The sequence below is a fragment of the Nerophis ophidion genome, linkage group LG28 (assembly GCF_033978795.1).
Source record: "Nerophis ophidion isolate RoL-2023_Sa linkage group LG28, RoL_Noph_v1.0, whole genome shotgun sequence".
In the NCBI taxonomy this organism is placed as follows: Eukaryota; Metazoa; Chordata; class Actinopteri; order Syngnathiformes; family Syngnathidae; genus Nerophis; species Nerophis ophidion.
This window is the reverse complement of record NC_084638.1, coordinates 17,427,855-17,453,767: the sequence shown is the minus strand read 5'-3', so window position 1 is coordinate 17,453,767 and position 25,913 is coordinate 17,427,855. Positions and strand designations below refer to the sequence as shown.

General features: G+C 39.2%; 2 protein-coding genes across 4 annotated transcripts in view; one reads left to right on the top strand and one right to left on the bottom strand.

Annotated features, from left to right (window-relative positions):
* Positions 1 to 25,913, top strand: part of LOC133545492 (major histocompatibility complex class I-related gene protein-like) — a 291,962-nt gene that overhangs the window by 245,157 nt on the left and 20,892 nt on the right. The gene's annotated exons all lie outside the window — the stretch shown is intronic.
* On the bottom strand, positions 1,349 to 21,964 carry LOC133545688 (zinc finger protein 391-like). Its single transcript, XM_061891495.1, has 2 exons — positions 21,528 to 21,964; positions 1,349 to 3,074 (listed from the first exon to the last, which is right to left on the bottom strand). Exons 1-2 carry the CDS (start codon positions 21,649 to 21,651, stop codon positions 1,498 to 1,500), a joined length of 1,701 nt encoding a protein of 566 aa, XP_061747479.1. The 5' UTR covers positions 21,652 to 21,964; the 3' UTR covers positions 1,349 to 1,497.

Genomic DNA, 25,913 nt, shown 5'->3' with positions numbered 1-25,913 from the left:
TTCCACTTCATTGATATTTCAAGAAGTACATTTGAAATTTTTCCTCCTAATGCTGCTGCTCCTGGTACACGTGCTGTCATCTTTCCTTCATCAAGATAGCTCAGCTTCACCATGTTGGAATATTGACTGCTGATATTAATATTTTTCTATTGTTTAGAATATTATACTTATTTTTTTTAATTTGCTGAAATGAACTGGATGAAAGTGTCTTTAATTGTCACTACTGAGGGTACATATATATATAATTAAGTATATAATAACCTTCCATTATTCACTGCTTGATTAAACTATCATCTTATTTTATCCAGAGAGAACTTGACCATAAAAAGATGGCTGCACATCAATAAACTGTCACTAAACTTCAATAATACCGATTATATCATTTTTGGATATTGTAAAAATGTAAAACACAAACTATGATGGATAATATTGAAATAAAAAGAGCAAAGGTAATCACATTTTTTAAATATAACATAAAAACGAAGCTGGAAACTACATATAAATCATATAAAGAAAACATTTTAAAAATTGTGTGCAATACTAAATAGAGTAACATACGTACTCACAAATATTAATTACATTTATAGTACCCAACTTTAGTTGAAGCATTCATTGTTTATTGCATAAAGGTATGGGGACATAAATATAAAACAATCACACAGCAATATTCATATTACACAAGAGAGTAATAAAGATAATAGAATGGATTCTAGAGACCCAACAAATGATTCACAAAGTCGCACATTTTAAAAGTAAAGGATCTTGTATAAAAGACAACTGCTCAAATTATGTATAACGTAAATAATAAAATGCTTCCAGAAGTGGTCCAGAAGATGTTTCAGATGTGAACCAGTAATTATGAACTAAGAGGGATTTATGTGTACTCAAAAGCAAAGGTATGAACACATGTAGAATAAATATGTACATCATATAAAGGAGTTCATCTATAGAATCATCTACAATTAGAAATTAAAATATGCAACACTTCATTATTTCAATAAACTTACATAAAAAACACTAAAATTAATAAGTATAAAAGTGAATTATGAATATCTACACATAACATGTTTATTGCATGCACCATATTTTATGGACTGTTTATTTTCACCCTTTCAGTCAAATTGTCCTGTTCATTTTTAAAGTACACAAATATGTATATTAACTCATGTACTTGACTGAAATAAAAGCACTAACCTGAAGTATCAAATCTATCAATGTTAGAATCATAATAACAAGATTGTGTTATACACACAACAATGATGTCACACATGTTATATGTGCTGATGATAGAAAGTCCAAATTAAAGTCTTGACAATTTTTTTCAAATCCTGCAGTTTCATTTGCTGCTGCTGTTCTCACCAGCACACTTGTGTTTCTTACACTGGTACTTAGAAGAGAATCTTTCACCACACACACTGCAACTCAACACTTTCTCTCCTGGGTGTCTTCTCATGTGTGCTGTAAGAGCTTCTCGCTGACAAAAGTGTTTGTTGCAGCTTAAACAGGAGTAGGGTTTTTCACCAGTGTGTGTTCCATGTGTTGTTTTAGATGATGTCTTTGTATAAAACGTTTACCACATACTGAACATATAAAAGGTTTTTCACCAGTGTGTGTTTTTGTGTGTTGTATCAAATATGGCTTCCGGGAGAATCCTTTATTGCAAATTGAGCATATGAATGGTTTTTCACCTGTGTGTATTCTCGTGTGTGATTTTAACTCTTGATTTCTTAGAAAACATTTACCACATTCTAAGCAGGAAAAACGTTTTTCACCATTGTGTATTCTCCCGTGTGCTTTGAAATTGTGCTTTTGAATAAAATCTTTACCGCAGATTGAACATGAAAAAGGTTTTTCTCCAGTGTGTGTCCTCATGTGTGCTTTGAAATGGTGCTTTTGAGTAAAATCTTTACCGCAGATTGAACATGAAAAAGGTTTTTCTCCAGTGTGCGTTCTCATGTGTGCTTTGAAATGGTGCTTTAGAGTAAAATCTTTACCACAGATTGAACATGAAAAAGGTTTTTCTCCAGTGTGTGTTCTCATGTGTACTTTTAAACTTGTATTTATTCCAAAACATTTACCACATTCTGAACATAAAAAAGGTTTTTCTCCAGTATGTATTTTCATATGTTCTTTCAGCGTGCCTTTTAGTCTAAAATCTCTACCACAATATGAGCAAGAATAAGGTTTCTCTCCGGTGTGTGTACTCATGTGACTTTTCAGACCACAACGGTATTTAAAGGTTTTGTCACAGAGAGAACATGTGAAGTGAGTGTTGTCAGTGTGACATGTCTTATCATCTTTAGAGTCTTCATCATCAGTGTCAGGAGAGTGTGACGTTGTGTCCTCACTATCTGATAGTGGAGCTAAGAGCTTGTCTGCTTGTGATCCTCCACAGTGGTCTCCATCAGCTTCTGTTGTCATGTGTTGTGTTGACCTGCTGCTTGGAGGCTCTGCCTCTCTCTTCTCCTCACTTTCACCTTTGACCTCATCATCTTCACTCTTCACAGGGACACCAATCACTGGCATCTTGGTGACATCAACCTTCTCCAACCATTTAAGATTCTCTCCCTCTTGACTGATGCTCTGTTCCTCTTTTTCCTCTTTGGTGTGAGGGGTCTGTGACTCCTTTTCTTCCTCTGTAATGTAAGGGGTCAGTGGGTCCTTCTCTTTCTCGTCCTTCTCTTTCTCTTTAATGTGAGGGGTCAGTGGGTCCTCCTCTTCCTCTTTAATGTGAGGGATCAGTGGGTCTTCCTCTTTAATGTGAGGGATCAGTGGGTCTTCCTCTTTAATGTGAAGTCTCAGTGGGTCCTTCTCTTCCTCGATGTGAGGGCTCAGTGAATCCACCACTTCCTCTTTAAAATGGGGTGTCAGTGGGTCCTCATCTTCCTCTTCAAAATGGGCTGTCAGTGGGTCATCCTCTTCTTTTTTACAATAGGGGATCGGTGGGCCCTCCTCTTCCTCCTTTAAATGGGGGATCAGTGGGTGTCCCTCTTCATTTTCAATGGGGGAGGGCTGTGGCTCCATCCTGAAGCTCCACTTCTGTTGCTCAGGGAGAATATGTTCTTCACAGACGTCTGCAGGACACAAGAAGACAAACATGTTTTAGAAACATCCAGCTGTGCTCAGTCACACGATGCATTCAGTACTTTTACATGCACTCAGGAAAAACAAGTTATCGTATGAACTGTCTTGAAATCCCATTGACGTACAGACATGCTGCTCTTTACAACTTTATTCACAGGAAAAAAAAAAAAAACAGGACAACAGGACTTTTTACTATGGATGAACGTAATGGTTTAAAATTGATTTTGTGATATATTATTTCATATTGAAATACTAATAGAACCATTTTAAAACAGGCTACATAGGCTCCCAATTTAGTTGCTGAAATATACAGTAAAGTATTACATCATTTCCAGTATTATTTTCTCAAAGAAAGTAACTAAATATTAACAATAAATAAACAAGTACACTAATAATAATTTTTTCGGCAAAATAGTACCATTAGAAATGACACAATATGTTACTGCACGTCAGCAGTCAAATTAGTAGCCTTTGTAACCTATTTTGAAATTATTCTATTATCATTCATATACGGCAGAGTCTGCGAAAACTGAAAATTCTGTAAAACGAGTTTGAGTCTGAAAGACGGCGAAGTCCGCGAAAACTGAAAATTCCACAAAACGAGTGTGAGTCTGAAGAACGACGGGGTCCGTGAAAACTGAAAATTCCGTAAAACGAGTGTGAAAGGTGTGAACATGGGAGTGTGTGGGGGTGTACTCTGTACTAAAAGTTGTGAGAAACAAATAGTGGGTTATTGTGGAATCTCTAGGCAAGACACATCCACTGGTGGGAAAACCCCAGTAGAAGCGACGTGTACCACAATAACAAATTCAACCACCATCTTACAACAAAGACAAAAATAATCCTTATGAATTTGGCTCTGTAGAGGACGACGGATTACTCTATATTCTCAAAATGGGAAAAGGTACAAGTAAACTAAATGTTACTCCAAAAGATGAGTTAAAATGTGAAGATTGGAACGCAGTAGAAAAAACAAACCGAGACCTACTGAAATGTCTCGATGACTGTAGTTCAAAACATGAATTTACCAAATGCCTCAAACTCAAACCTGAAATGGTCCAGAAAGCAAGGAGTAGTGTAATCGCCAAAACCTAAAACGCCAACTCGAGACTATAATCCTGACAATGGAGAATTATGTCCATTAATTGAAGTGGCTTATCCACGTTCAGGAAAACAAAGACACTGTTAGTACACAGGACATGGACATTGGTAGATGCTAAAAAAGCATTAGAAGAGGTAACACCATAAACCGAGGACAAAACACAGTTCCTCGAGGGAATGGAAAACCTCCACAGATCCTATCACCTTAACGGGATAGACACACAGACTACCTGGATGACTGCATTGTGGCCGAAATGGGACCAAGTAAGAGGCAATTGGGACCCCATTAGACTAGACATGCAAGACGGAAGAAGAATACCATTAGAGCATGACCATGACAACCTAAGAAATAGAGTACAAGACCTAATGGCACGAGTTGAACAAAGGTTCCAAAAGAAAGCAAATTACACTAAATTGGCAAGCACAAAACAAAAAGATGAAGAAACATTTGAAGATTATAAACCAAGACTGGAAAAAAACATTTAAAGGGGAACATTATCACAATTTCAAAAGGGTTGAAAATAATAAAAATCAGTTCCCAGTGGCTTGTTGTATTTTTAGAAGTTTTTTTCAAAATTTTACCGGTCCCGGAATATCCCTAAAAAAGCTTTAAACTGCTTGATTTTCGCTATTTGCGATGCGACTATCCATTTCCCTATGACGTCATACAGTGCTGCCAATGTAAACAAACAATGGCAGATACCACAACAAGATACAGCGACATTATATATATATATATATATATATATATTTTTTTTTTTTATATAGCGCTTTTCTCTAGGGACTCAAAGCGCTTTACATAGTGGAACCCAATATCTAAGTTACATTTAAACCAGTTAGCTCGGATTCACTCGGATTTCAGCGGTTTAAGCGATTCAACAGATTACGCATGTATTGAAACGGATGGTTGGAGTATGAAAGTATTGAAGAAGAAACTGAAGCTATTGAGCGAATAGCTATTGACGCTATTCATAGCCATAGCATGGCCGAATAGCTGTGTTAGCATCGCCGGTAAAATGTGCGGACCAAACAATCAGGACTGTCGCATCTCTTGACACTGGAGCAATTTAAATCCGTCGATTGGTAAGTGTTTTTTTCGCATTAAATGTGGGTGGAAGGAAACGTAATGTAGTTGCAAATGCATCTGCAGGTTATCCATACATCTCTGTGCCATGTCTGCTTTAGCACTGCCGGTAAATAGCATGTTAGCATCAATTAGCTTAGCATTTTAGCATCAATTAACTGGCAGTCAACATCAACAAAACTCAACTTTGTGATTTTGTTGACGTTATCGTTGCAAATGTATCTGCAGGTTATCCATACATCTCTGTTCCATGTCTGCTTTAGCACCGCCGGTAAATAACATGTTAGCATCAATTAGCATAGCATGTTCGCATCGCTTAGCTGGCAGTCACGCCACAATCAAATATGTCTGATTAGCACATAAGTCAACATCAACAAAACTCACCTTTATGATTTTGTTGACTTTATCGTTGCAAATGCATCTGCAGGTTATCCATACATCTCTGTGCCATGTAAAATGTGGAGACACTCCGGTACACTCAATGGGGGTCTGGCGGCAGACACTTTCGCATCTCCGGGCCAGTGGTGCAACTTGAATCCCTCCCTGTTAGTGTTGTTACACCCTCCGACAACACACCGACGAGGCATGATGTCTTCAAGGTTCCAAAAAATAGTCGAAAAAACGGAAAATAACAGAGCTGAGACCCGGTGTTTGTAATGTGTTGAAAATGAAAATGGCGGCTGTATTACCTCAGAAATGTCACGTTCTGACGTCATCACCACATGAGCGATAAACAGAAAGGCGTTTGATTCGCCAAAATTCACCCATTTAGAGTTCGGAAATCGGTTGAAAAAATATATGGTCTTTTTTCTGCACCATCAAGGTATATATTGACGCTTACATAAGTCTGGTGATAATGTTCCCCTTTAAACAACACAGTGGACTAAATGAAACTGCTGATCCACAAGGACCCTACCAACAACAACTAAAAAACATTCTGCATGCAAACTCCAGACAAGCCATACATGAGTGGGTGAGTGGGTGAACAAACATTACATTGGATTCCCCACATGAACATTGGATGAATACATAAATCATGCATTACATGCAGAAAAAAGTTAAAAACAGAAATAAAGCCAAAGCAGGCACTGACACATTCCACCACAAGGAGGAATATAGTGAAATATTTTACAACCAAAATAGAGGACAGTTTAGAGGACAAGGACGACCAGGTCGAGGGGGAAGAAACTTAGGTAGAGGACAACAACAACAACAGCAGTTACACCCTACTGCATGTTGGTGCTGCGGAAAAGAAGGACATTTGGCACGAGACTGTCCTGAGAGGAAAGACAACAACTCGGGTTACTCAGCATGACGAGGTCAGGAGAAGCCCACATCTCCAAAGGCCAAGACAAAAGACAAAGGAAATGACCAGTGAGGACATACTAAGTTGTGAAAACCTAGATGAGCAAACAGTAAGTAAACCGGAAACAATAATCGAATTAAATGGCAGAGAAATCTAATTTCTGTGTGACACCGGATCTTGTAGAACTACATGTAGAGAACATTTTCCAGGAATAAAACTAAGTGGAAACAACATTTCTGCAAGAGCAGCAAGTGGTGAAATTGTGAGAGTAGCAGAAACAGAAAAAGTATGGTTGCGAGACCCATTAGGGAACACGTGTAACATGTCAATCATAAGTTTCCCAGACTGTCCAGTAAACCTACTAGGACGAGACGTGATGACTGTACTCGGATTAGCGAGAGTATCAGATTATGATAGATAGATAGATAGATAAAAGACGGCACCAATTAGAGAAAGGAGACTGTACTCCCTAGATTTGAAAAATACACCTCCGTTAAACACAGCAAAAGCGTTGGTAAATGAAAAAAGAAACATGTGACAATAGAAGACAGCATGAACGTTGATGAATCACATGTGACCATGTGGTACAGAGATGGACCAGATTTTGGCTATCAAAAGAAATTAGAGAAAGAGACTCCAACAAAAGTAACACTGACACATCTGTACAGTGACGGGGAAGCAGCAGCTGCAGTGGCTGTAAAGCTACCTGCATCCATGTCTGCCCTGTTCAGAATGTATAATGCACCACATATACTGTATCACTGTACAATGATTATAACATGAAATGGAACGATGTAGGAGCATTAGTAACGAAAGGACAATATCTGACTAATTGTGAAAAGACCTCAGACAAAACATGGGTAAATAGAAAACTGAAATGACAAAAAAAAAGTCTGTTCTGGACTGTAACTCTACAAAGTGGAGTACATCAGGAACCCGACGCAAAACACTGACATCAGCTGCTGACTGAAGCTGAATAAATATTTGTAGACCAAATACCAAAAAAAAATATGGTCCAAAGGACCTACCGATGTGGGCAAAATTAATCATTTACAACCAGTACAAATCAGACCAAAAACAGAATATAGACCATGCATTGAACAATATCCACTAAAATGAATGAATGAATGAATGATCTTTATTGTCATTCTGCATGTACAGGTACAGGTCCAACAAAATTTACAGTGGGGCAAAAAAGTATTTAGTCAGCCACCGATTGTGCAAGTTCTCCCACTTAAAATGATGACAGAGGTCTGTAATTTTCATCATAGGTACACTTCAACTGTGAGAGACAAAATGTGAAAAAAAATCCAGGAATTCACATTGTAGGAATTGTAAAGAATGTATTTGTAAATTATGGTGGAAAATAATTATTTGGTCAACCATTGAAAGCTCTCACTGATGGAAGGTTTTGGCTCAAAATCTCCAATACATGGCCCCATGCATTATTTTTTTTTCACATTCCGACTCTCACTGATCCGGAAAGCCGGCCAAACTATTGGCTCGCAGTTGGAGGCGTTTATATCAGTGAGGGACAAGAGGACACTGGACAAACTGCTGGCCATCATGGACAATCCTTCCCACCCACTCCACCAGACAATTGAGGGACAGCGGAGTTCATACTCCAACAGGCTCCTTCAGCTTCCTTCCCGCACTGTGCGATTCAAGAACTCCTTCATTCCACACTCCATCCAGCTGTATAATCACTCCCCATACAGCAACAGATACTATCCGCCTATTACCTGACACCTTCTATGTCAGCTACTTCTCTTTGTTGTTAATGTCTATATTCCATTTTCTGCTGGACTTACTCTCTTTTTTATGCTGGGGCTGCCAAATATACTGCGATAGTGTACATAGCATTTGGTATATATTGTATATATGTTATAGACATTATATCTGTATATATTATATACTGTACACATGATAAGTATATATTGTTTATATTCGCAAATATGTTATATTTTACATTGCTATACCTAGTCTATTTATACCTGCATTGTCCTTTCCATCCTTACACTTTCCATCATTGTAACTAAGCTACTGTGTTGAACAATTTCCCTTGTGGATCATTAAAGTTTGTCTAAGTCTAAGTCTAAGTCACAGTTGAAGTGTACCTACAGTATGATGAAAATTACAGACCTCTGTCATCATTTTAAGTTGGAGAACTTGCACAATCGGTGGCTGACTAAATACTTTTTTGCCCCATTGTAGGTTGCTTCCCTGAGGTGCTTTGCATTTAAAAAAAGAAGAAACCACACAATATACAGAAACAACACAATATACACAATATGCAATATACAATATGGCCTAAGACCACTCTAAGAGGCAATGTAAAAAACAAGACAATAAAAAATATAAAGTGACTAGTAAAACTGACTAGAGAGGAGTAATACTGATTCCCAGTGTGCTGAGGGTGTGGGAGTCAGTATTTCCTACCTCCTATGCTGTGCAGGCTTTTTATTGTGGATTAAATATGTAAATAAATATGGTAAATATTGTCCAGTTGGCATGTAACCACTGATTGCACAGTCCCGGATTGTGATTGACATGAGGGAGTTTTTACTTTTATTTAATTTAATTTTATTTATTGTTTTTTTTTTTTTAGATTCCAGCTGCGTTTAGTGCAGTTATGGCCCGGGGTAGAAACTGTTCTTGAGTCTATTTGTGCGGGTTCGCAGGGTTCTGAAACCTCTGCCGGAAGACAGCCGTTCGAAGTGGGTCCTTGAGTATGTTGGCTGCCTTCTTCAGGCAGAAGGAGTTGTACAGTTCTTCTAGGGAGGGGAGGGGGCACCCAGTGATTTTTTGGGTCGAGTTGACGACCCTTTAGAGAGTTTTCCTATCTGCTGCTGTGCAGCTGCAGAACCATATGCAGATGCAGTATGTGAGGATGCTCTCCACAGAACAGCGGTAGAAGGACACCAGTAGATCCTGTCTCGGGATATACTGGTGTAGCTCTACTGGTGTAAAACCGGATGCATTAGAAGGAATAAAACCTGTAATAGAAGATCTAATAAAGCAGGAGTTATAATAGAATGTGAGGACTCACCACGTAATACCCCAATATTTCCTGTTAAAAAGTAACCAAACTCAGTGGGATGGCGAATGGTACAAGACTTACAAGCGATGAATAATGCAGTAATACAACGTGCACCATGTGTACCAGATCCATACACATTGTTGAACAGTCTAAGAACGGATGAGACACATTTCACAGTGATTGATATCAGTAATAAATTATTCTCGATACCAATATATAAGGAAAGTAAATTCGATTTGCATTTACTTATGAAGGGAAAAGATATACCTATACAAGACTACCTGAAGGGTATACGGAAAGTCTGACAATCTATTCACAAGCCATGCATGCAAGCATGTCTTAATTCGACCCTCCAGGAGGAAGTCAAGTCCTGATATACGTAGATGAGGTATTATTAGCGTCACCGGATCAGAAAACCTGTAGAAAAGATACATTAGCGTTATTAAATCATTTACATAGTGAAGGACACAAAGTAAGCAAAACAAAAGTCCAATTTTGCAAAACAGAAGTAAAGTATCTAGGACATTCTCTCAACAAAGATGGTCGCACTATTGTGGAAAGCAGAAAAAACAGCAGTACTACAAACACCAAAACCACAAACAAAGAAGCAAATAATGTCATTTCTAGGATAAACTAATTACTGTAGGAGTTGGATACCAAATTACGCTGAAATAGTAGCTCCATTAAGTAAATTAATGCATGAAAAATATCTAAAAATGTCAACACCTGTAGAGTGAAATCCAGAAGCTGAAGCAGCATTCTGTGAAATAAAAAGAACATTAGTGTCCAGCAGAACATTAGCCTTACCAGACTATAGCAAACTGTTCATACAAATGGTAGACTGCAGAGGCCAATTTATGACACCCGTGTTGCTACAACATGGCGCTAAACAAAGGCCTGTGGCCTACTTCTCATCTAGATTAGATAGTGTAGCATGCGCACTTCCTCCTTATGTGCAAGCTTTAGTGGCCGCATCTATGGCAGTTGATAGCAGTAGTCAAATTGTACTGTTTCACCCCATTCACCCTAAAAGTACCTCATGCTGTGTCTGCAATATTACTACAAATTAATCTAGCGTTCTTATCGACAGCTAGACATGTATCCTGTATGGCAACGTTACGTTCGTAACCACATCTGACAATAGAGAGATGCACAACACTTAATCCAGCAAATTAATTCCTGACCCAAATGACGTAGAACCACATGACTGTCAACATTTAGCAGAACAAACATCTAAACCCAGACCTGACTTACAAGACCAACCTCTCACGGAGGGAAAAGTACGGATCTGCACGAAGAGGGGAAGATGGAAAAAATAGAACAGGATGTGCGGTAGGGTTGCGTATCGAGTATCGATTGGAACCGGGACTAACTTTTCGATTCTCCCGGAATCCTTCAAAAGTTTAAATTTCGATTCCTAGTTTCGATACCCAGTCCGCCGACCGGAAAAAAAGAATAAGTCCACCGACCGGAAGAAGAAGCCGCTGAACACCAACGAAGAAGCGCCCACCGCCGGAAGTGTTAGCATAGCCGAGCCTATGTAGCCGAGGAAGTCAGTCAAGCATGGATAGCGGGCGTCGGCGGTCGAAAGTGTGGCTTTTGTTTTACTAAAAAAAATTAAATATCGGCAAAATGTAACACGTGCAACAGGACTGTTTCATGCTTAGGAGGGTGCACGTCAAACATGATGAAGCACCTCAGAGTTCATGGAGTACAAATAAATGCGTGTCCCGTCTTCGAAGAGCTGCGCCGACCGTCCTCCTCTGTCTCTTCCTCTGGCTCCGGCTCCGACTCCCAGCACCTCGGTGACTGCACTGCAGTCTGAATCCGGTTAGTAAAACAGTATATATGCAATAAATAATGTGTTTTGCGCCAACGTTGAGGCAGCTAACAAATTAGCCCGCATATTTTTTCATACACAATTTACAACCTGCTAGCCAGGCTCCGCGATGTGCTCAGCGTACTCCGGTCACCGTAGCGCCAATGGGGAAGATGTCGGTACCACAGACGGAAGAGTGCCACAGAAAGGTCACTGCACACAGTCAAAAGACTGCATCCCTTTTCAGATGTGGAATCTCCAACATTTAGGTTAATTAAGCAATAAGCTAATTTATACTGGGCTAAACAGTAACAGCAACATTACATGTTTGTTTATGTTTGCAGGGATAAGGTGAAAACTCTCCACCCAAAGTACATACCACCTTCCAGGGACTACCTGGCAAACACATTGATCCCGGCATGGTACAAGAAGAATTGGAATCGAGAATCGTCAGGAATCGGAATCGTTGGAATTCAAACGATACCCAACCCTAATGTGCGGTTGTCACAGCGACCAAAGTGTTGAAAGCTCTCAAATTACCATCAAATCACTCAGCGAAAGCTGCAGAACTAGTGGCACTAACAGAAGCATGTAAATCAATGAAATATCAAAAGGTTACAATAGACGTAGATAACCAATATGCATTCTCAAGAGTGCACATATTTGCACAACAGTGGCAAAATAGAGGAATGATAATGTCAACAGGAAAACCTGTAACACATGAAGAACTATTAAAAAAATATTAAAAGCAGTACAGCTACAAGCTAAAATAGCAATATGCAAATGTACGGCACACACCAACTTAACGGACACAGTATCACTCGGAAATGTTTTTGCGGAAAAAACAGCTAAACAGCAGATGAAGAAATACAAGTTTTCAAACTACAAACTAGCGACATGAACAATAATATATGAAAAGAGATGCAGCAACAAAGACCTCTAAAAGAAAAAGCTCAATGGATAAAAAAAAACAGTGCCACAGTGAACAAGGAAGACATCTGTGTATGTCCAGACAATAAACCAATCTTACCAAAAAATTCTGTATAAGTGGGCACCAGTATTGAGCCACGGTTGTACTCATGTCTCAACCGGAAGGATGGTGACCCTTATACAGAAGTATTACACTACCTATGGTTTTAATTGTTATTCAAAAAAATGTTTTGTAGGTCATGCATGACCTGTGCGAGGCACAATCCACAAGGGAATATGCGCCCACAACTAGGCCAATTCCCCAAACCACAACACCCGTTCCAACATCTATGCATGGATTTTATTGAAATAAATAAGATTTAAAGAAAACAGTATTGTCTGGTCATAGTACATGAATTCTCAAAATGGGTAGAAATATTTTCTACAGGAAAAGCAGATGCACTAACAGTAGCAAAAACATTATGAAAATATATAATACCAAGATATGGTATACCTAAAAAACTATACAGTGACAATGGACCTCGTTTTATAAATCAATTAATCAAGAATATAGGATCATTATTCCACATTAATCTCAAAAACCACTGTGCTTATCATCCACAAAGTGCAGGACTAGTGGAAAGGACAAACGGAACAATTAAAAACAGACTAAAGAAATGTATTAAGAAACAAAACGTCCATGGACACAATGAATAGATTTACTAAAAATGTACATGAACATTACGAGTACAACAGGCCGCATATCATCCATCCATCCATCCATTTTCGTCCGCTTGTCACTTTTGGGGACGTGGGGGGTGCTAGAGCTTATCTCAGGTGCATTCGGGCAGAAGGCAGGGTACACCCTGGACAAGTCGCCACCTCATCGCAGGGCCAACACAGATGGACCGACAACACTCACACTCACATTCACAAACTACGGTCAATTTAGTGTATCATATGAAATAATACTTGGAAGACCTTTTCAGCTACCAAATTTCAAAAATCAATGAGAACCTAATGATGAACCAAACAGGTAAAATGCGCAAAATGCTGGAGAAGCTAAAAGAGACAGAAACTAACAGTAAACCTGTTGTGTCTCCACAAGATAACAGACCTAGTGGAAACAGGAGAGTGGGTTCTTATAAGACGTGTTAAAAGAAAACTTTGGCCTTCTCCAAAGTGGGAGGGACCGTACCAGGTACTGTAAACAACCCCGACAGTAGTAAAAATAGCGGAAAGACTAACCTGGGTACACTTAGCACATTGTAAAAAGGTCTTATCTGTTTTATCATCCAATAAGGACAGTGAAGCAAAGTCTGGTAATAGTGTGGACTCACACGACTACTAGAGTTGGGTAGACACGAAGGCCACTGAAGACAACATACATACTTACATCATGTATATATTACATATTATAAGAATGTTACTACATTACATATATGTGCTCCAGCACATAAATAAATAAATGGGTTGTACATGTCTTCAATATGGGCTGCAGAAAGTCCCCACACTGTGGAAAACCTCATGCGTGGTCCCTATCCCCAAGTGCACGCGACCCAGCACATCAAAGGACTACAGGCCGGTGGCTCTAACCTCCCATACCCTGAAGACCATGGAGAGGTTGGTCCTGGAACAGCTCCGCCCTACAGTCAAACCCCACCTGGACCCACTCCAATTCGCCTACCAGCCCCGACTGGGAGTGGAGGACGCAGTCATCTACCTACTGAACCGAGCCCACACCCACCTGGACAAGCCTGCAAGCAGTGTGAGGGTCATGTTTTTTGACTTCTCCAGTGCTTTCAATACCATACGGCCTGGGCTAGTGGGTGTGAAGTTAGAAAAGATGCAGGTGGAGGGCCCCGTGGTGTCCTTGGTTGTAGATTACCTGACTGACAGACCACAGTACGTTCGACTGCAGGACTGTGTCTGACAGGCTGGTCAGCAACACCGGGGCCCCGCAGGGTACGGTCCTCTCCCCCTTCCTCTTCACCATTTACACCACCGATTTCCACTATCAGTCAGAGTCCTGCCACCTTCAGAAGTTTTCTGATGAATCTGCGATAGTGGGGTGTAATGAGGATGGTGATGATGAGGAATACAGGGCACTAGTGGAGGACTTTGTCACATGGTGTGGAAAGAACCACATCAAGCTCAATGTGACGAAGACCAAGGAGCTGGTTGTGGACCTGAGAAGGAGGAGGAGTACTCCGGCAACCCCTGTTTCCACAGGGGGGTCAATGTGGACATGGTTGAGGATTATAAATACCTCGGAGTACACATCGACAACAAGCTGCATGGGTCAAAACACGCTGAGGCCCTCTACAAGGGACAGAGCTGCCTCTACTTCCTCAGAAGGCTAGGATCCTTCAACGTCTGTACAAAGATGTTGAAGATGTTCTATGAGTCGGTGGTGGCGGGCGCCTTCTTGTACGTCGTGGCCTGCTGGGGCAGCGGGCTGAGAGTGAGGGACGCAAACAGACTGGACAAGTTGGTAGAGAAGGCCAGTAATGTGGTGGGAGTGGAGCTGGACTCTCTGGCGGTGGTGTCAGACAGGAGAAGTCTAGAAAAACTCCTAGCCTTTATGGACAACACCTCCCACCCACTACACTCAGACCTTGCGGAGAGAATGAGCACGTTCAGTGGAAGGCTCAGACTCCCTAAATGCAACACGGAACGACACAGGAGGTCCTTCATACCGACAGCCATCAGACTGTATAATACCTATGTTATTTCTTGACTGCACTTAAATGTAGAATATATTTATACTATTCATATATTATATATATAAATTAAAAAAAATACATATATATATATATATATATATATATATATATATATATATATATATATATATATGTTATATATATATGTTATATATCATTTATTATTATTATTGTCTATTGTGAGCAAACTGTGGTGCTGAATTTCCCCCAGGGATCAATAAAGTACTTTCTATTGTATTCTATTCTATATACTTAAATCATGTATTTAAAATGTTGATGAAGGTTTTAGGGTGTTATTTAGAGCACTTTATAGGCAGAATAGAACAGCTACCAATGACTTAAATGTTATCTAACTTTTGCTAAGGTTTATTTTCTTTCTCAAATGCATAAACTAAATTAAAACATGTGTGTTCTTGGCTTTGACTTGCTCAGTGGCCTTGTGAATAGAGTGGAAGGTCGTGAGTTCAAACTAGGGCTGGGCAATATGGCCTTTTTTAAATATCTCTATATTTTTAGACCATATCACGATATACGGTATCTATCTCAATATTATGCCTTAGCCTTGAATCAACACTTGGTGCATATAATCCCAGCAGCATGATGATTCTGTGTGTCTACATTAAAACAATCTTGTTCATACTGCGTTAATATATGCTCATTTTAAACTTTCTTGCAGGGAGGTAAAAAACAACTAAGTCAATTGACCAAAACTGTATTTATTAAACAGTTATTAAGCAGTGGCACAAACATTGACGTCATTTCAAAACAGAAAGTGCAAAATTGTCAGAGACATTTTAAAACAAGCTATTAGTGCACTTCTGTGCATGATGTCACGAAATTAAAGTGCATTTTTTGTACAGAACGCCACTACAATAGTTGAAAAAAATAAATAAAATAAGTGCACTTTTGTGTATGATGTCACATAAGATATTTCAATAACTGTCAAATAAAAATGAGCTGCATAATAGGAAATCAAATAGTGTTCGTTCTTCGCTAGGTGGTAGGTTACTGCGGACGTTATCTCCTTTTGTTGTTGACTATTTTTTTCATACGGTGTTGATCTGGAAATGTTTGCCTCTGCATTTTGATGGTGTGGGCGTGTGGCACCGAATGGAGATGTTGACATGCGGAGTAAGCGCTCTTCTTTCTATAGCAGGTGACTTTTCAAATGATGCTACATATTAGCAATAATGCTACTTTTTGTAGCAACGCTTTTGCCCCACACTTGACAAATTACGGTTGTCTGTTTGACATATTCCCACTTGAAGCCAAACCACCGCCAGACGATGGAACCCCTGCTGTTTTTCTTGGGAAATAATTATTCCTTCATATGCTACCAGATTCGCACCTTCTTCCTCTCGTATTACCGTATTACCACTAGCACCACAAAAAACGTTACCCATGCTGCTACCTCTCTGCACCGCGAGGGCATATACGTATGTGACGTATGTAAGAAGGTGCACTTGCTGTCTGTGAGAAGAAGAGACAACAAAGAGTGGGAAGAGCCTGTAGTGTAATGCCAGCAGCTAAAAGCAACTGCGAGAGAACTTATACTCGAATGTCATGATATAGTCATTTAACTTATACTCAAATATCACGATAGAGTCTTTTTCTATATCGCACAGAGACAAACCCGCGATATATCTAGTATATCGATATATCGCCCAACCCTGGTTCAAACCCCGGCCGAGTCATAACAAAAACTATAAAAACGGGACTCATTGCCGGCCTGCTTGACACTTAGCATCACTGAACTTATCGTTATCGTGGGCAAAATATCGTGATATTATCGTACCGCGAGGTACCTGATGATACCCAGCCCTACTATGGACTAGACTCTTACACTATTATGTTAGATCCACTATTGACTAGACTCTCACAACATTATGCTAGATCCCCTATGGACTGGACTCTCACACTATTATTCTAGATCCACTATGGACTGAACTTTCACACTATTATGCTGGATCAACTATGGACTGGACTCTCACATTATTATGTTAGATCCACTATGGACTGGACTCTCACAATATTATGCTAGATCCACTATAGACTGGACTCTCACACTATTATGCTAGATCCACTATGGACTGGACTCTTACACTATTATCTAGATCCACTATGGACTGAACTTTCACACTATTATGCTAGATCAACTATGGACTGGACTCACACATTATTATGTTAGATCCACTATGGACTGGACTCTCACAATATTATGCTAGATCCACTATAGACTGGACTCTCACACTATTATGCTAGATCCACTTTGGACTGAACTCTCACACTATTATGTTAGATCCACTATGGACTGGACTCTCACACTATTATGCTAGATCCACTATGGATTGGACTCTCGCACTATTATGCTAGATCCACAATGGACTGGATTCTCATGATATTATGTTAGTTCCACTATGGACTGAACTTTCACACTATTATGCTCGTTCCACTATGGACTAGACTCTCACACTGTTATGCTAGATCCACTATGGACTGGACTCTCACACTACTATGCTAGATCCACTATGGACTGGACTCTCACACTATTATGCTAGACCCACTATGGACTGGACTCTCACACTATTATGCTGGATCCACTATGGACTGGACTCTCGCACAATTATGCTAGATCCACTATGGACTGGACTCTCACAATATTATGTTAGATCCACTATGGACTGGACTCTCACAATTTTATGTTAGATCCACTATGGACTGAACTTTTACACTATTATGCTAGATCCACTATGGACTGGACTCTCACAATATTATGCTAGATCCACTATGGACTGAACTTTCACAATATTATGCTAGATCCACTATGGACTGAACTCTCACACTATTATGCTAGATCCACTATGGACTGGACTCTCACACTATTATGCTAGATCTACTATGGACTGGATTCTCATGATATTATGCTTGTTCCACTATGGACTGGACACTCACACTGTTATGCTAGATCCACTATGGACTGGACTCTCACACTATTATGCTAGATCCACTATGGACTGAACTTTCACAATATTATGCTAGATCCACTATGGACTGAACTCTCACACTATTATGCTAGATCCACTATGGACTGGACTCTCACACTATTATGCTAGATCTACTATGGACTGGATTCTCATGATATTATGCTTGTTCCACTATGGACTGGACTCTCACACTGTTATGCTAGATCCACTATGGACTGGACTCTCACACTATTATGCTAGATCCACTATGGACTGGACTCTCGCACTATTATGCTAGATCCACTATGGACTGGACTCTCAGACTATTATGCTAGAGGCACTATGGACTGGACTCTCACACTATTATCTTAGATCCATTATGGACTGGACTCTCACAATATTATGATAGATCCACTATGGACTGGACTCTCACACTATTATGTTAGACCCACTATGCACTGGACTCTCACACTATTATGCTAGACCCACTGTGGACTGGACTGTCACACTATTATGCTAGATCCACTATGCACTGGACTCTCACACTATTATGCTAGACCCACTGTGGACTGGACTCTCACACTATTATGCTAGATCCACTATGGACTGGACTCTCGCACTATTATGCTAGATCCACTATGGACTGGACTCTCAAAATATTATGTTAGATCCACTATGGACTGGACACTCACAATATTATGCTAGATCCACTATGGACTGAACTCTCACAATATTATGCTCCATCCAATATGGACTGAACTCTCACAATATTATTCTAGATCTACTATGGACTGAACTCTCACACTATTATGCTAGATCCACTAGGGACTGGACTCTTACAATATTATGCTAGATCCACTATGGACTGGACTCTCACACTATTATGCTAGATCTACTATGGACTGGATTCTCATTATATTATGCTTGTTCCACTATGGACTGGACTCTCACACTATTATGCTAGATGAACTATGGACTGGACTCTCACACTATTATGGTAGATCCACTATGGACTGGACTCTCGCACTATTATGCTAGATCCACTATGGACTAGACTCTCAGACTATTAAGCTAGAGCCACTATGGACTGGACTCTCACACTATTATCTTAGATCCATTATAGACTGGAATCTCACACTATTATGTTATATCCACTATGGACTGAACTTTCACACTATTATGCTAGATCAACTATGGACTGGACTCACACATTATTATGTTAGATCCACTATGGACTGGACTCTCACAATATTATGCTAGATCCACTATAGACTGGACTCTCACACTATTATGCTAGATCCACTTTGGACTGAACTCTCACACTATTATGTTAGATCCACTATGGACTGGACTCTCACACTATTATGCTAGATCCACTATGGATTGGACTCTCGCACTATTATGCTAGATCCACAATGGACTGGATTCTCATGATATTATGTTAGATCCACTATGGACTGAACTTTCACACTATTATGCTCGTTCCACTATGGACTGGACTCTCACACTGTTATGCTAGATCCACTATGGACTGGACTCTCACACTACTATGCTAGATCCACTATGGACTGGACTCTCACACTATTATGCTAGACCCACTATGGACTGGACTCTCACACTATTATGCTGGATCCACTATGGACTGGACTCTCGCACAATTATGCTAGATCCACTATGGACTGGACTCTCACAATATTATGTTAGATCCACTATGGACTGGACTCTCACAATATTATGTTAGATCCACTATGGACTGAACTTTTACACTATTATGCTAGATCCACTATGGACTGGACTCTCACAATATTATGCTAGATCCACTATGGACTGAACTTTCACAATATTATGCTAGATCCACTATGGACTGAACTCTCACACTATTATGCTAGATCCACTATGGACTGGACTCTCACACTATTATGCTAGATCTACTATGGACTGGATTCTCATGATATTATGCTTGTTCCACTATGGACTGGACTCTCACACTGTTATGCTAGATCCACTATGGACTGGACTCTCACACTATTATGCTAGATCCACTATGGACTGAACTTTCACAATATTATGCTAGATCCACTATGGACTGAACTCTCACACTATTATGCTAGATCCACTATGGACTGGACTCTCACACTATTATGCTAGATCTACTATGGACTGGATTCTCATGATATTATGCTTGTTCCACTATGGACTGGACTCTCACACTGTTATGCTAGATCCACTATGGACTGGACTCTCACACTATTATGCTAGATCCACTATGGACTGGACTCTCGCACTATTATGCTAGATCCACTATGGACTGGACTCTCAGACTATTATGCTAGAGGCACTATGGACTGGACTCTCACACTATTATCTTAGATCCATTATGGACTGGACTCTCACAATATTATGATAGATCCACTATGGACTGGACTCTCACACTATTATGTTAGACCCACTATGCACTGGACTCTCACACTATTATGCTAGACCCACTGTGGACTGGACTGTCACACTATTATGCTAGATCCACTATGCACTGGACTCTCACACTATTATGCTAGACCCACTGTGGACTGGACTCTCACACTATTATGCTAGATCCACTATGGACTGGACTCTCGCACTATTATGCTAGATCCACTATGGACTGGACTCTCAAAATATTATGTTAGATCCACTATGGACTGGACACTCACAATATTATGCTAGATCCACTATGGACTGAACTCTCACAATATTATGCTCCATCCAATATGGACTGAACTCTCACAATATTATTCTAGATCTACTATGGACTGAACTCTCACACTATTATGCTAGATCCACTAGGGACTGGACTCTTACAATATTATGCTAGATCCACTATGGACTGGACTCTCACACTATTATGCTAGATCTACTATGGACTGGATTCTCATTATATTATGCTTGTTCCACTATGGACTGGACTCTCACACTATTATGCTAGATGCACTATGGACTGGACTCTCACACTATTATGGTAGATCCACTATGGACTGGACTCTCGCACTATTATGCTAGATCCACTATGGACTAGACTCTCAGACTATTAAGCTAGAGCCACTATGGACTGGACTCTCACACTATTATCTTAGATCCATTATAGACTGGAATCTCACACTATTATGTTATATCCACTTTGGACTGGACTCTCACACACATCAGTCCCCTCCAAGGTTTCTCATTGTCATCCCAATGGGATGAGTTTTTCCTTGCCCTAATGTGGGATCCTAGCCGAGGATGTCGTTGTGTCTTGTGCAGCCTTTTGAGACACTCATAAATTAGGGCTATAAAAGTAAACACTGATTAATTGATTGATAAGTAACTCATTTTTACAGGTAGCTAAGGAACCATGTGGTTGGAAGTCCCAGACATATGTGCATCAACAACACCCACATTCTTACATACAACATATTTAAGAATGGCGGTAATAAATAAATATGAAGTTTTTTAACATGTGAGATTAAGGAGTAAACAAACCTGTTCTGCGTAAAACAACTTGAAGTTTCTTGAAACCAGCGTACAGTAGTTGATGTTGTCGCACCTTCTCCTCTTTTGTTGGACAAAGTTCCTCCTCATACTTTGCTATCGTTCTTTCGCACATTTTCACACAATCACAACACTTCACACTCACATTTGATCTCTACTTAGCGATGTGTTGATAACGTCCGCGTTTCTTTGTTAGCAGCTAACAAGCTAAGCTAACTAGCAGGCTAAGCTAGCTCGAGGAGCATCAAAGTGCGCTCAGACTAATATAACCGGATGCAAACAGTTAATAATGATGTTTACTCTATTTAATAGAGCCTAATAAAGGACATATATGTGTACATGGAGGCACAGATTAACAACACTGAACTGTGACGACTACAATAAGGTCTTCACCGTCAGAAGCCATCTTGCTTTATCCTCGCCGTGTTTGGTTCTCGCGCGCAGTGTTGTCAGATCTCGCGAGAGAAAAAAGTAACCAGCTCTCTCTTCCAGATCTCGCGAGAGAAACAAGTAACCACCCCCGGTACAACTATTTCAACATTCTGAAAATAAAAGTAAACTTGTCTATTTTACATTTTCAAAACAAAATCATACAACTTATTTCCGTAAAAATATTCAAATATTTAAGAATGTATGGAAACAACAGTAGCATAAGGAAATAAAAAAAAGAAACAAAATAAATATTACACTGATATTACTTTTTTTGTCTTTGAAGTTCGCAGTATTCAAACTATTCAAATGTGAGCTAGGCCACATAGACAGTGATGGGCAAGCGACCTGGAAAATGTAAGTAATGTAATGTAAGTAAAGCTAAGTTACTCTCAATTAAAAGTAGCAAAGCTATCCTCAGAGAATTGTAGAAAGCTACACTACATGCTATACTGCAAAAGTAGCTTGCCACATCAAAGCTACAATTAACAGCATTTCTATCCACATGTATAATATCAATGTTAATGTAACTGAGTATGTAGAAATGGACCCAGTGAGAGAACTACATGTCTTCAACTCATCACTGAGCTTGTTCCACCATTTAAATACTAAAACTGAAATACATTTGAATTTTATATTCCTTCTTACTTTACCTATTTAAAAAATCAATATCCCTCGTAAATGATAGCTTTCTCCTCTTAATTGAAATAACCTAAGAATACAAGCAGGAAGACTGTTGTTCTTTACTCCAAACATAATTTACATTGTTCTTAAAAACACAATATCTGAAAATGTTAACACATTAGAACTAATAAATAATGGATTTGTATGTTCATAGTAGCACATTTTGTGTATTATTCTGATGACCCTTTTTTGAAGTTTTAATTATTGGGTCTATGTTTGTTTTATAAACATTTTCCCAAACTTCAACACGATACGTTAGATAAGGGAAAATAAAAGAATAATATAACATATGCTGACTTGTCTTATTCAGCATGTGTCTTACTTTATAAAGAATAGCAAAGGATTTGGATATTTTTCTCATTATATATTCAGCAGAATGTTTTCCACAGCCCTACTGCACTTGAATAACTATACATTAAGGCTACGTTAAGGTAAATAATTTAACCATTTGTGTTTACATACCTTACTGATTAATATTTGGTTGAATTTCACATACACACTTATACACATATATAGTCATTGCTTTCAACACTTTCAACTGATTTTCAATCGTAGTTCTTAAAAAAGCTAACATAAACGACTAGCTGTCAATTGAATGAAAAATGTCTAAAACTAATAATGCTAAAGTTTTACAACGCATTTACGTTTGTGTATTTACTTTTGTTAAGCTGCATAATTTCGAAATGATTTCTACTACCTCTTGTAGTAACATTGATGAATCTCTCCATACACCATGTAATCAGTCTAATAATAAATAGATTGCAATGTAATTGTACTACTGCTATAGTCCGGGGCTATGTTCTACTTATGGTAGAAAACAGTCACCGCAAGACAGCATCAAACGCTTATAGCAACATATTCATGTGCACATGAAAGTCTATTTTAAAAGTAATCAACACTGTAAGTGTTTTCACACTGAGGTCATGATTATGATACCCAAAAAACTAATTTATGTTAGTATAATTCTAATGGTTTATCAAACTAGCCATGTGTTTAGCTGTGTTTAAATACTTTTTAAAGTTTATTTGTACGTCACATTTTCCTTGTTAAAGATTTGTTTTACAAACTTGTACACAATGCACATTTGTGCATTTGTACACATCAATGATATATTATATAATTTTACTTTTACTTCTAATGACTGCAAACCATGGGTGTGCATGTACACCGTATGTGCTTTATGTACTTTGTCATTCATTCACTCACTATTTTCATTATCTTCATGGATTTAATGTTTTCCTAAAACAACAATATTACAAACTTGATTCACATGTACATACTCTTGGATAGTTTAAGATGTTTCTTATTTTAGACAGCATGCAAAAGTATTTTAAAATGTTTAAGTTTTGGTATCAATATGCTATATGCCTAAGTAAGAGCTGAGTGTTTCCCCACACTTCATTGTTGAATAAATTAATATTTTTAAGGTGATTGCACACCCATTCATGACAGTAAAAGTTCCTCTTTGTACCTATTTTAACTACTAAAAACAATCCACAGTATCTACTTTAAAGGCATAATAAACAAGTAAATAAGTTACTGTAGTTACTGTTACTGCTACCATGAATTGATTAACGTGGACCTCGACTTAAACAAGATGAAAAACTTTTGGGGTGTTACCATTTAGTGGTCAATTGTAGGGAATATGTACTGTACTGTGCAATCTACTAATAAAAGTTTCAATCAATCAATCAACAGAGATAAGCTCTTTTTGTTTTTAAACTGTGTCCTGTTTTTAAACACGACACACATAGGCGTGGTCAAAAGTTGTAAAGATTATAATGTCGTGGCTGTCTTGAGTTTCCAATCATTACTACAACTCTTATTTTTTTTGTGATAGAGTGATCAGAGCACATACTTGTTGGTCCCAAATAAATTCATGAAGTTTGGTTCTTTTACTAATTTATTATGGTTCTACTAAAAATGTGAGCAAATCTGCTGGGTCAAAAGTATACATACAGCAATGTTAATATTTGCTTACATGTCCCTTGGCAAGTTTCACTGCGAAAAGGCACTTTTGTTAGCCATCCAAAAGCTTGTTGTTGAATTTTTGACCACTCCTCTTGACAAAATTGGCGCAGTTCAGCTAAATGTGTTGGTTTTCTTACATGGACTTGTTTTTTCAGCATTGTCCACACGTTTAATTCAGGACTTTGGGAAAGCCATTCTAAAACCTTAATTCCTGCCTGATTTAGCCATTCCTTTACCATTTTTGACTTGTGTTTGGGGTCATTGCCATGTTGGAACACCCAACTGTGCCCAAGACCCATCCTCCGTACTGATGATTTTAGGTTGTCCTCAAGAACTTTTTCATTGTCCCATTCACTCTCTGTAAAGCCCCAGTTGCAATGGCAGCAAAACCGGCCCAGAACATAATGCTATCACCACCATGCTTAGGCATGGTGTTCCTGGAATTAAAGGCCTCACCTTTTTTTCCTCCAAACATACTGCTAGGTATTGTGACCAAACAGCTCAATTTTTGTGTTCATCTGATATCGCATGGACAAAGATAAGACCTTCTGGAGGAAAATTCTGTGGGCGGATTAAACAAAATGTGAGCTGTTTGGCCACAATACCCAGCAATATGTTTGGAGGAGAAAAGATGAGGCGCTTAAACCAAGGAACACCATACAGACCATCAAGCGTGGTGGTGGTAGTATTATGTCTTGGGCGCAGTTGGGTGTTCCAACAGGACAATGACCCCAAACAGACGTCAAAAGTGGTAATGGAATGGATAAATCAGGCTAGAATGAAGTGAAGTGAATTATATTTATATAGCGCTTTTCTCAAGTGACTCAAAGCGCTTAACATAGTGAAACCCAATATCTAAGTTACATTTAAACCAGTGTGGGTGGCACTGGGAGCAGGTGGGTAAAGTGTCTTGCCCAAGGACACAACGGCAGTGACTAGGATGGCTGAAGCGGGAATCGAACCTGCAACCCTCAAGTTGCTGGCACGGCCACTCTACCAACCGAGCTATACCGCCCCAAAAGTCTTTAATTTTTTTTATTATTTTTATTTGTAGGTCTTACTTAACAATGAAATCTTCAAATAATTTAGTTTATGAGTAGTCGAATCCTGCGATGAGGTGGCGACTTGTCCAGGGTGTACCCCGCCTTCCGCCCGATTGTAGCTGAGATAGGCGCCAGCGCCCCCCGCGACCCCGAAAGGGAATAAGCGGTAGGAAATGGATGGATGGATGGATGGAGTTGTCGAATCTCGCGGCAAATCCAAACCGCTTCTTGAAGAGGTCGCGTGGTACAC

What these genes read in the sequence shown, in the direction of transcription:
- LOC133545688 (XM_061891495.1), bottom strand. Translation starts at nt 21,651, where the DNA reads ATGTGCGAAAGAACGATAGCAAAGTATGAGGAGGAACTTTGTCCAACA. An exon ending in AGTTGTTTTACGCAGAACAG is followed by an intron (nt 3,075 to 21,527) that starts GTTTGTTTACTC and finishes TGTGTCCTGCAG; the next exon opens with ACGTCTGTGAAGAACATATT.